General features: G+C 48.7%; 1 protein-coding gene across 1 annotated transcript; it reads right to left on the bottom strand.

Annotated features, from left to right (window-relative positions):
* Positions 1–766: 766 nt before the first annotated feature.
* Positions 767–9,291, bottom strand: Krt74 (keratin 74). Its single transcript, XM_004872692.3, has 9 exons — positions 8,768–9,291; positions 7,958–8,172; positions 7,464–7,524; positions 6,906–7,001; positions 6,245–6,409; positions 4,614–4,739; positions 3,033–3,253; positions 2,569–2,603; positions 767–2,098 (listed from the first exon to the last, which is right to left on the bottom strand). The coding sequence occupies exons 1-9, from the start codon at positions 9,236–9,238 to the stop codon at positions 1,902–1,904; spliced, it is 1,587 nt and encodes a 528-aa protein (XP_004872749.1). The 5' UTR covers positions 9,239–9,291; the 3' UTR covers positions 767–1,901.
* Positions 9,292–11,640: the final 2,349 nt, after the last annotated feature.

Below are 11,640 nucleotides of genomic sequence, written 5' to 3'. Positions count from 1 at the left end.
CCAAAGGACCCTGATCCACAGAGTTAAGAACCTCTTGAGTATATCAGGTGACTGGTTAGTGGCAGTGGCAAAGCTGGAATGATGATTCATAATTCCTAGGGCAGTAGTCCAGCACCCACAGTGATGACAGCATCAATATCAGAAAGAATCATTTGGACAGAAAGCCCAGCAGACGCCTTGGCTATGTGTTCCCCAAGGTTTATGGCATCAGGACGCACCCAGAAGAGAACTTCTTAATACACGAAAGGCACAATCAGGAAGTGAAGGCCATGCACTCCCAAGGCCCCATCCTGTTGTCCTGAGACCTGCAGGGGCAAATATCTTGAGCACACTTGAAATACAAGACTGATTGGAAAGCTACCATTCTGCCAGCAAAATCCATCAGCTTTGGAAATCCATCCAGCCCCACTAATGGCTTCAAAAAATTGGAGACTTCCCACCCCTCATAAATAAGCACAAAATACCTGTGCCCATGCCCTCTGTGGCAGCATGATTTAACTTCTCCCTCCAGGAATCTAGGAGCCCATCTTTCTGATTATTTGATTATCTTTCTTTTTCCAGGAAGCCTCCCTTATTTAGCTCCACCATCACAGCCACTTCTCAGCACAAGTACAGGGCTTTGAGTGTGAACCTGTCTTTCTGCAACCTGGGGTCACCTCCTGAGCAGCCTCCTTGGGGAGGGACCATAAGGCTGTGCACATCACAGGACTGGAGTAGGGAGACATCATCATTAGAGGGTGAAACATTTGTGGAAACTGACAGGAGTGCATATCTGACACCACTCAAGGGCAGTTTATTGAATATAAAACAGAAATTCAGCAAGGAATTCAGCAAGGGAGGGACTAGATGGTGATATTTCCAGGAATATTTACACTGTGAGCCATGACTCGTGACTGGATGATACCACTGGACTCAATTTGTGGCAATAGGAACTAAGAGTCAAGCTACTGTAAGACACAGCCCCAGAGAGAATACCAAAGATCAATGACATCCTGCAGTCCTGATAAAATGTCATGATGCTGCCTTCATGAAGAGCCATGGATTTGATGTTCTCTCTATGAAAGAGGCAATGTCATGCTGTGGAAAGAGCATGGTCCCCAGAGTCAGCCAGGCCTAAGCAGGCACAAAGGTGGGTGACTGAGCAAGCTCTGCAGCTCTGAGAATTAGGCTCCCTGTCTGCCCCAAGGGTGCTGATCACACTTCCTTGCAGTATTGGATGAGAATTAGAGGCAACGTATATAAGGTGCCTGGTGCATAGTAGGTCCTTGATTACGAAAGTAGCTATTAATGATAAGGATGATATTAATGATAAGGATGGGTGGATGACACAAGATGGCAGAAAATCCCCAATTCTCCTTTGCTTGCTTTGTGAATAAGGGTGTGTCTAGTGGTCTGAGAATGTACACATGTTCTCCATAATGAAGTCTTCCTGCAAAGACCTTTCTGGTGGGACAGAGGAAGGCTGTCTAATACCTTCTGGTTATATGGTTCCAGATTCACCCTACCATGCTTGCAAGGGCAGTATAACCTCAGATAATTGAATAGTTGACCTATACACAGAACAAACCTATCCTTCCCTCTCTTCCCTCCTTCACTCTCTCTAGGCATGTTCACAGCTTCCCAAGGCCAAGGTGATTATGGTTTGTGTTTCCAAAGCCTCCTGCTAGCTGAAGGCAGCAAGAAAAACAAGAAGTCATAAAATCTACAAAGGACCCACTGACACAGAGAGGGTGACCACGTCAATTAGAACTAGAATGTAAGATACTCCATGATGTGGATAGTTGAGTATATTATGGCCAATCCTAAAATTCAAGGATGGAGGACTTGGGAGTTGCAGGCATCTTTGGGAAGTAGCTAAGACATCCCTTCTTCCAGGTGCTGGGGTGAGTGGGGAGGTGGCTTTATCGGGTGGTCTTCCTGGCTGGGGCACTGCCTGAGGCACTCTTGTCCTGAGAGTCCCTGAGGTCTCCTGCTTGTGCCCCTTGGGTCTTGGTCTGGCCACTTCGGGGACTGCCAAGGTTGATGGCTGCACTACTGACCCCGAGGTCAGTGCTCACGGAGCTGGGGTGGTAGCCACTGCCACTGCTGCTGCTGATGGCTGAGGAGGAAGGGCGAGAGTGGGGAGAGGTGGGTATCAACCAAAGGTGACAAAAATCATGGTAACTGGTGTCTCTGAGGACACCCCAACTAACCCCATGACAACACTCAGCAGCCAAGACACACAGCAAAGATAACAGAGACCCTGTTGTGTACCAGACTGTTTGTGAGGAGAGGACCATGTAGGATAGACATGGCCCCTGCCCTCCTGGACAACCTAGAAAAGTCCCTATTCCCACATTTTTCTAGATGACAGTGCCCCAGGGGAGGGACAACAAGGAGAACAGTGGGTATAGTTTCAGTCACTGTTGCCAGGGGACAATAGGGAAATGGGTTCCTCTGAAGCCAGAGAACCTTCACAAAGCAGCAACAGAAACTCGTAGTGAGGTGAGACAATGCTCGAAAGCAGCATTACTGTGTCCCAGGCTCCCTGGCTTTCCCAATCCAACGCATCTCCTTGAGGATACTTACCGATGCTCACAGAGGATGGATTCCCACCAGACATCCTGCAAGATAGGAAATGACAGGATGAAACCTCAGGGAAGTATCTAGATTCAGCTAACCTTCAAGGGCTCTGCCTTTTGTGTACATCACTTTAATTCATCCTCATAACACAAGGTGGAGATTAGAACCTCCATTTTACAGATGAAAAAATAGAGACATTGCATGTTTTACCAGGACCATGCAGCTACCAAGTGGCAAACCCAATAATTAAACCTGGGTCTCCATGGGCTCTGTTGATGGCACTGGCTCACATCTGACATCCCTTGCAGGAAGCTGCAGCTGAGTTCACCTGTCACAACACTGTCTCCCTCCCTCCTGGTGTCACCAGCACTGTTGTTTCTCCTCTCCCAGCTCCCAGTGGCCCCTCAGCCAAATGGGAGCACCCACAATCTCTTCTCCCTTAGCAGCCCAGTGTTCCCTCCATCCCTCACCTGCACTCCTCGCCCTCCAGCAGCTTGCGGTAGGTGGCGATCTCCATGTCCAGGGCCAGCTTCAGGCTCATGAGCTCCTGGTACTCGTGCATCATCCGGGCCAGCTCATCCTTGGCCTGGTGCAGGGCTCCCTCCAGCTCATCTAGCTTGGCCTGGGCATCCTTGAGGGCACTGTCCCCTCGCTGTTCAGCATCCGTGATGGCTGTCTCCAAGTTGGAGCACTAAGGGGCAGAGAACAAGGAAGTAGAACATCAAATAATGTTCAGATCATACAGGTTAAGTGGCATAACTCCCTCAATTTACAGATGAAACCCAAGATATCTGTAAGAGCTGCAAAGCTAACACCAGAACCTGAGACTCCTCTGTATTTCATTGCAGGTGAACATTTTAAAAAGTTGACATGGGAAACCATAGGAATACTTGCATTTAAGGTCAGGATAAAACTTCAATGTTTGCAAAGCTCTCTAGTGCCTGGGGTTGGGGGCCACTAATGGTAATAGGTTTAAGTACACCAGATCCAAGAGAATGGTGTCCGAGACTTCAGCCAGGCCACTCCTAAGGATCAAACAGCATGCCAACAGTCCCACAGTGGTGGATTTCTGCTGCAGGATATCTCTGCAGCACGGAGACTTCCTCCCTGTTAGCACCAAGAGGGGGTGTGTCTGGACTCCTCCAGAACACTGCAGGAGGACTGGATAATGCACTCGCATCTGACCTAAAAGGGGGAGTGAGCCTTCCCCTAGAAAGCAGCTATTTACAACTACAACCTCAGAAACTGGACTCTGATGAACACCCAGGGGCACTATGATGCTAAGAACTTGGAGGCGGCGGGGAGTGGTCCTCGTGGAGTCTTATTGTTGTCCCTGTGGCCCACTCCCATGTTACTTGGGAGTTGTGGGGCACAGAAAGAACTGTCAGTTTGGCAGTTCTATCATTTGCAAGGTTGACCTGGTTCTTTGAGAGGACCCAAGAAGGGTCCTTTAGAATCTGAACTCGTCTTCCCACTGATGCAGTGTTGGATTTGCTGCTTTCAGATAAGATATGTATAAATGAAGTTGGTTCCATGGCACAGGGCAGAGAAACTTAAGAGGCTCATCTGTTATTGTGACATTCCATCACTCCATGCCACAGCATGAGGGCAAGGAATGACTGTGGAGGACCCTGACACAATGCACACACACGTTTTGTGCCCAGCAGGAGAAGGAGACATGAGGCCTGCTCTCCAAGAGACACATCTCAAGGGATGTAGGCCACATTTTTTAGACAGAGAAAAGGTCTGAGCAAGAGGACATAGGGTTCAAATCCTGACCTTGTTCATGACTATCTAGTGGCCCTAGGCAAATCACTTTCCCTCTCCACCCCAGATGCCTTATCTGTAAACTAGGAAATCCAGAGAATAGGTTGGAGTCTTCCTAACTCTGGTAGGGCAACAAGGCAGGGAGGGAAAGAAGGGCTGTGGATAACCCAGAGACTCCTATGCCCAGGAGGGGAAACTTGCCTCTTCCCAAAAGGTGGGTCCCAGTGTCCCTATTACAGAAGAAGAAACTGAGTCTCAGCCTTCTCCATGAGGTGACTGCCCACCTGCTTCCTCACACTGATGATGTCACAGCGGATCCTCTGGATGAACCGGTTCAACTCTGACATCTCGTTCCTGGTGTGTTTGAGGTCGTCCCCATGCTGGCCAGCCACCAGCTGCAGCTCCTGAAACTAGTTTTGTAGAGGTGAGAAGGTAGTGATGAGACAAGGTAAGGAGGAGACCTGGGCAGATGCTTCCACAGGCAGGTAAGCCAGGGGGATCACAGCAGGAGGTGCTGATCCCCTTCCAGCTCACACCAAAAAGTCCATTGTGTTTTCTAAGCAGAATCTGTCTGCTCTCCTTTCTGTCTCAGGCCCTGGTCTTCAGGTTTTCCTGAGATGGGCAGCAAAAGTTGTAGGTCACATTTGTCAAGCACACCCCAGTGTGAGCAAAGATCACACCCTCCTTTTCATTTATCATGTAGGGACAGAGAGAGGCATCTTCTACAGGCCCATTTTTGTCCCACATGTATGGGGATCCAGTAGTGACAAGATAGGTGATATCCCTGCTGTCTTCATTTGCATTCTCCTGCAACACTTTCTTGGTCATGGGCAGAGGGGAGGGAAGCCTAGGGTCCTGTGTACCCTTGGGAGCAGAGAGTTGTAGGCAGGATTGGTGCAATGGGTGGCTTCTCCTCCATTCCATGTGTTTAGGAAAGAGGAAATGGTGTGCCAATGGGCAGAGAACAAAGGACAAGAGGAATAGTGAGGGTAAAATATCCACCATTCTGGCTGTTGGTGGTATTACAGTTTGGATCTGGAATGTCCTCCTAAAGGCTTATGTGCTACAGGCTGGGTCTCCAGCTTGGTGCTATTGGGAGGTTGTGGAATCTTTAGGAGGTCAGGCCTAGTGGAGGGAAGTTAGGTCATTTGGGGTGTGCCCTTGGGGGTATACTGGGACTCTGCCCCCTCCCCTTTCTCTCTGCCCCTGGCCATCAGGAGGTGAGCAGCCTCCTGTACCATATATTTCCATCATGACGTACTGTGCCACCTTGGGCCCAAAGCAACATAGCCAACGAAACATGGACTGAAACCTCTGAAACTGTGAGCCAAAATAAATCTTTTTTCCTTCTAAGTTCATTTCCTCAGATATTTTGGAAAATACCTGAGATGGAAAGGTAATATAGGTGGGATCTAATAAATGTGAAAAGGAGGGCCCAACAGCCCTAGAGAATGTCCAGGTAAAGGGTTCCCTACCTGACAGTCCCCTAGAGGATCTTACCCCAAAGCCTAACTCCATTGCTAAGAACAATCGTAGAATTCCATTCTTGGAAGTCTCTCCACACCCATCAAAAAAGAAGTCAGGGCTTTCCCTCTTGATCCCCACCCAATCCCAGTTCAGCCATAGCTGCCCTGCTCTGTGTGTGATGGTCCTTCTCCCCTCAGGCAGCTTCCCCCCATTCCTGTAAGTGCTTTGCTTTACAGTGGAAACACCTCATTTTTCACCTCCCTCAGAGGATCACCTGTCTCTCTCTCTCTTTTCTGGATATGTCCATTCCCACCAGTTTTCTGATTTATCTTTAATAACACTCTCTGCTGAGAAGTATTTTCATTCAGCACACCTAGAGCAGTCTTTCTCACATTCACTGGTGGAGGTGGCCCATCCCAGGAAGGAAGGAGGCTCATCCCATGCTCACCTTGGTCTGGTACAGCGCCTCAGCCTCAGTCTTGCTCTTCCAGGCAATGTCCTCATAGTGGGTGTGGACCTCAGTGATGATACTCTCCAGGTCCAGGTCCCGATTATTGTCCATGGACAGGATGACAGAGGTGTCACTAGCATGAGTCTGGAGCTGGGTGATCTCCTGAGTGGAGAAATGAAGACAGTCATGCCCAAGCTCCCTTGATTAGTCATGCCCAAGCTCCCTTGATTAGTCCTTTGGGCCAGTAATCCCTGGCAGAAAGTGTTATCAGGTTGCACAGAGGCCAAGTAGGGAAGTGCTCCCTGCAGATGCATCTCAGGCAGGCAGCAGGAGGTGCTCAGCAGAAGGAGGAAGACATTTCCTGCAGCTCCACAGAGCCCAAGAACCTATGCTTCAGTAGGACCTCATGGGGTCATTTTGTCCTGCCTGTGAGCAAACCTTCTATCATGGCCCAGATCAATTATGCCCTATGTATGTGGCCTCTAAGGACAAGATCTTGTGTTTCCATGGTCAACTAGTGCCAGGATCTTCACTTTTTCATGCAAACATCTTCCCCTGTGTCAAACACAAGTCCCTCCTGTTGGCATACCCCTATGCAATTCAGGTGAAGCCCTTGGATGGAAAAAGGCAAAAGGGTGGAGGATAGGAGGGTCCTTACTGCATCATACAGACACTTGAGGAACTTTATGTCTTTGTCCAGAGAGTCCACCTTGGCCTGAAGCTCCACCTTGGCTGTGTAGGCTACATCTGCATCCTGCCAAGAGGCACCAACCTCCATTAGATCCTCCCCCCATGAGCTGCCCTTCCTCTACCCCTACCCCTGAAGCCACCTGCCTTTCTGTTTTTGCCCACAGAAGGGAGGATATTAATGAATAGTCATTCAACATCAATTTTTCTCTCTGACTCACTGAATCTTAGGGAATAGCAAAGGAGAATAGAGACTGCTCTTCCTATTATACCTGGAGAACGCTAGCCCAGAGAGGTACTGAATTTCTTCATGTTACACAGGAAGGTGAGGTTTAATCAGGGTGTCCCAAGTCCCAGACCAGAATTCTCTCCTATTTGTCTCTGTCCATTTCCTTCCTCTCTAACTCACTGGAGGCCAGGACTATGGTTCCACCACTTTCAGGCTCCAAACCCCACCGAGATAGCCTGGGATAGAGCCCTGCGCAGGGCTGTCTAGGATGGTGATGTGAAGAAACTCTTCTCTCCTTACCTTCTTGAGCACCACAAATTCATTCTCTGCTGCTGTGCGCTGATTGATCTCCACTTCATATCTGTGGGTGGGGAGAGAACAAGGCAAGAGGCTTCAGCCTTCTGGGTCAAGTAACCTCTTCCTGGTGGCTGGGCAAGCACTCAGCCTGCACAGTGCCTAGCATGGTCCCCTTGGGGTGAGATCTGACAGCCAGTAGCCAGAGTCAGAAGTTCCTGGCTTACCTCACTGCAATCTACTCACTGCATCCTAGGAAAGTACCCAGGTACTTATGGGACACCCCAAACCAGCAACTGAATGTTTAGTGGGTCAATGAGCAGAAGAACTCCTATCTATCAACCAGATAGGCTGTTCTCATTAAGTAAGGGTGAGCCTTTCCCACATAACTAGAAGGAACCTGAGCTCTTAACTTTGGAACTTACTTGCTCCTGACCCTCCTAAAATATGGCACAGAGATTGTGTGCATGACTAGTGATTCTTTGGTGGAGTGTGCTCACCTCTTCTTGTAGTCCTCCGCCACATCTCTCATGCTCCTCAGCTCTGAGTCCAGCCTCACCCTGTCACCAGACAGCATCTCCAGCTGCTTCCTCAGGCCACTGATGTGGCCCTCGTAAGTGGGCTCCAAGTTCTTCCTGCAGTTGTTCAGGTCCAGCTGCTGCAGCAGCTCCCATTTGGTCTGCAGCACCTGGTTCTGCTGCTCCAGGAAGCGCACCTGAAACCCAAATCAACAGCCACCTGGAACCACATGGATGCCATCACGCCCCATGGACATGCAACATTGACTCCCCAGGCTAAGTGGATTTCTGTAGTTATTTGGCTCAACTTCTGACACTCTATCCTTGGCATCTACTACCAATGAAACCTTGTACAAGTCCTCATGCTCTAACCTTCTAAAACCTCACCAAGAGGCAGACTTCACAGATATTCTCCTTTATGTCTCAGCTATGTTTCTTCCTCTGCTATGAGCCCATTCTACAATATTGCTTCCTTCTGTCAGCACTTCATGTTCTGTAGAGAGCCAGGGATCTACCCAGCAATCCTCCAGAAGCCTGTCACTTCTCTCTTAAGGTAGAGCTATCATCTACCCAATTTCCCAACCTGCTATGTAAAATACCCAAAAAGTACAACCCATTTATTTATTCCTTTGTTCTACTTATTTTGCAAATCTATCTTCCAGCCTTATAATGAAGGAGCCCCTCTGGAAACCCATCTGCAACTTGGTATCCACATTACCCAGCCCATGCTGAGGGGACAGAGAGATTACTCTTATCCCATTGGATTGCCTTCTCCTCCTCCTAGAGACCCACCTTGTCAATGAAGGAAGCAAACTTGTCGTTCAGAGCCTTGATCTGCTCCCGCTCTTGGGCACGCACTTTCTGGATCTCAGGGTCCAGCTCCACATTGAGGGGGGCCAGAAGATTCTTGTTAATAGTGACCTGGTGGATGCCCCTAGGTGGACACACAGATAGACACCCAGGTCCCAGGGCCACACTGCCAAACATGCTTCCAGGAAACCCTCTGGACTGGCTGCTTCCATAGCCAGAGCCATGCTCAAAGCTGTGTCCTCCAGCCCAAACGCCTCTGTCTGCCACATTGGAGAAAATACGCCGATTCCCTCCAAGATTGTAGAGGCTCTGGCTGCTGAAGCCAGCCCCAGCCCCTTGGGCAGTGGCATGGTAAAAGGCCACACTGCCCATAGCCTTCTTTGGCATCACTGCCGAATGCACACTGAAGTTACCCTTGTTGCCACGGGAGTTGATGTTTCGTTGCCAACTCATGGTGGTAAAATAGAACTCACAGAGCCAGAGAAATGCAGTTGCCAAGGGCTGGAGAGTGTGAGGCTGCAGTCAGAGTGCTGCCTCCTTTTATCCCTGCTGAGCCTGGAACACCGGAACAGGGCGTCTCTCTCTATATTATCTTCTTTCCCGGCTGAAGGGCCATAGCCCAGCGACAATCTGCACTACAGAGATCTCCAAGCCCTTTACAGCAATGAAGCTTTCCTGATAGTAAGTGGAATATGCTGCCCTTGCATACTGAAGAGGTCTAATTTGGAGTTTATCTGTGCTTCCTAATTAGGGACCTGTCATGTTATCCACTGCAGAGATCTCCTTGCTTTATTTTTCCAATGCTGCCTCCATTTTACTTATCAGCAAGGAGCAGAGGAAATGCCTGCCTTTACCCAAAGAGGGCTCATCTGAACACCTCAGGCTTCTTCCCCAAAGAACCATCTCCCTGGTATCCAGTCTTGATGAGGAGCTGGGGTGCTCATGCCAGAGAATCCTTGGAGAGGAAATGATTCCTCCTAAAAGATGTACTCAAAGATCTGGATCCAGAAAGAGAGTTCAGAGGCCACTCTCTAGGTTATGCTAAGGAGTAGAGCTGTCCAGCAGTGGAACAGGCACCAGGAAGAGGTTGGAAAAGAGCATGAAGCATTTGCATGTCCCCCTGCAGAGACGTTGCCTGGGGCTAGCAGATATATTGTCAAGAAGTTCTGACTTGTGGTGATCTCAAAGTTACCTTTTTAATAGTGAGAACTCTTTTAGGCAGCTGGCTTGGATTTTCTCTCCAGGGTAAAGTTATCTGTCTCATTTTGGGAGGCCAGACAGGAACTGGACATTAGCTCACCTCTCCCTGTGTAGAACACCCCTGGCTGAGGTTAGTTAGATACAGGAACCCCTAAGTTTCACTACTGGGACCAATTGGTTCTGCAAAATTTCTCATCACTTCTGGGATCAGGAAATAGTATTTCATAGCTCAGGTATTCCTGGTGGAGTAGAATGTTTAAAAAGTTATTTCAAAACTAGGTAGCTGGTAGCTACCCTAGTAAATGATGTTGACCACTACCTACAACTACATTAAGGAGCCCTGATCTGTTTGGATCAGGCAAGGAAGAATAGACAACTGCTCCCACTGCAGGGGAGGGGGAGAGGAGGATGAGCATCCAGAGAGATGGCACAGAGCTGCCTCAGAAAGCATCTACTCCATAGGTGCTTTCTTCTCAGCCCTCTAGGCAATGGTGGGCACCTGCTTCTCCAGGGGTCCCTTCTCTCAGCCTTCTTGGCAAGGCCTGGCCCCAGGGAATGGGAGGACATAGTACAAATAATGACTTGTGGTTTTCTAAACCAGATTGCAAAGGACAACAGCAGACAGATAGTTAACTGGGGTGCTTCCACTGCCTCCGTGGCCAGCACTGGCTTTACCTCCTTTCTGATGTGGGAATGGTCAACAAACGATGTTTTAAATTCCTTGACCTGGGGATGATAGACATAAAGTCCCAGTCTCCAGTGAGTCTGCAGACCAGTGAGAGGAACCTGCACCACAAACTGAATCCAAGGCCAAAGCTCCAGAGCAACAAAAGAGCATTGCTGACAATGGGAAGGAGTTGTGCTGAAGGGAGTGGCTAATTTTGTTGAAAATTGTTAGGTTTAGGACTAAAATGTTCCCCAAAAGTCTCATGTTCAGAAGTGAGCCTTTTGGAAGGTCATTGGATCATGAGGATGCTATACTCGTCAGTGGATTAGTCCATTGATGAGTTCACAGCTGACTATGCTTTTCAAGGTGGGGCCTGGTTAAAAAAGCTGAGCCTGGGATGTGACCTGGAAGGGAACACAGTATTCTTGTCCCTGACTTCTCCTTTCTGTCTCTGCTTCTTGGCCACCATGGCACAAGCAGCTCTCCTTTGCCATGTTCTTTCTCCACGTTGTTTCTACCTTGGAGCTTGATGACCATGGACTAAACCTACTGAAACTTTAAGCCAAAATAAACCCCTCATCATTTAAATTGTGGATGTCAGGTATTTTATCACACCAATGGAAAAGTGACTCATACAGGGATTTGTAGGCACCTGCAGAAGGCTGGGCTTATATCCCCAACAGCACTCATCACGGGGTCTGGCTTAGAGTATCAGAGGTTGAAGAAGTACCTACACCAGTAGTAGCAACGGTGTCAGCAATAGTGAGTGTCATGAGTGTCACAGAAATAGTTCACATCACTTCCCACATGCAAGGAATGGTACCAAGTTACATGGGTTATCTAGTTTAACCATTGTATTACTAACTTTATTTGCAGTTGAGGAAGATGAGATTTAGTGATGTTAAGGCACTTGTTTAAAGTCACTCAGCTAGTAAGTCAGAGCTGAGACTGGAGTTCAAGTGCACTCAGCTTCAAAGCCCACATTCCT

Source organism: Heterocephalus glaber, unplaced genomic scaffold (assembly GCF_053883595.1).
Source record: "Heterocephalus glaber isolate CG9 unplaced genomic scaffold, H.glaber_assembly_v1.0 deba00001060, whole genome shotgun sequence".
Lineage (NCBI taxonomy): Eukaryota > Metazoa > Chordata > Mammalia > Rodentia > Bathyergidae > Heterocephalus > Heterocephalus glaber.
This window is presented reverse-complemented; position numbering and strand designations above follow the sequence as displayed.

What these genes read in the sequence shown, in the direction of transcription:
- Krt74 (XM_004872692.3), bottom strand. Translation starts at nt 9,238, where the DNA reads ATGAGTTGGCAACGAAACATCAACTCCCGTGGCAACAAGGGTAACTTC. An exon ending in AGGCGCTGTACCAGACCAAG is followed by an intron (nt 4,740 to 6,244) that starts GTGAGCATGGGA and finishes CTACAAAACTAG; the next exon opens with TTTCAGGAGCTGCAGCTGGT. An exon ending in TCATCAGTGTGAGGAAGCAG is followed by an intron (nt 3,254 to 4,613) that starts GTGGGCAGTCAC and finishes TCTGCCCCTTAG; the next exon opens with TGCTCCAACTTGGAGACAGC.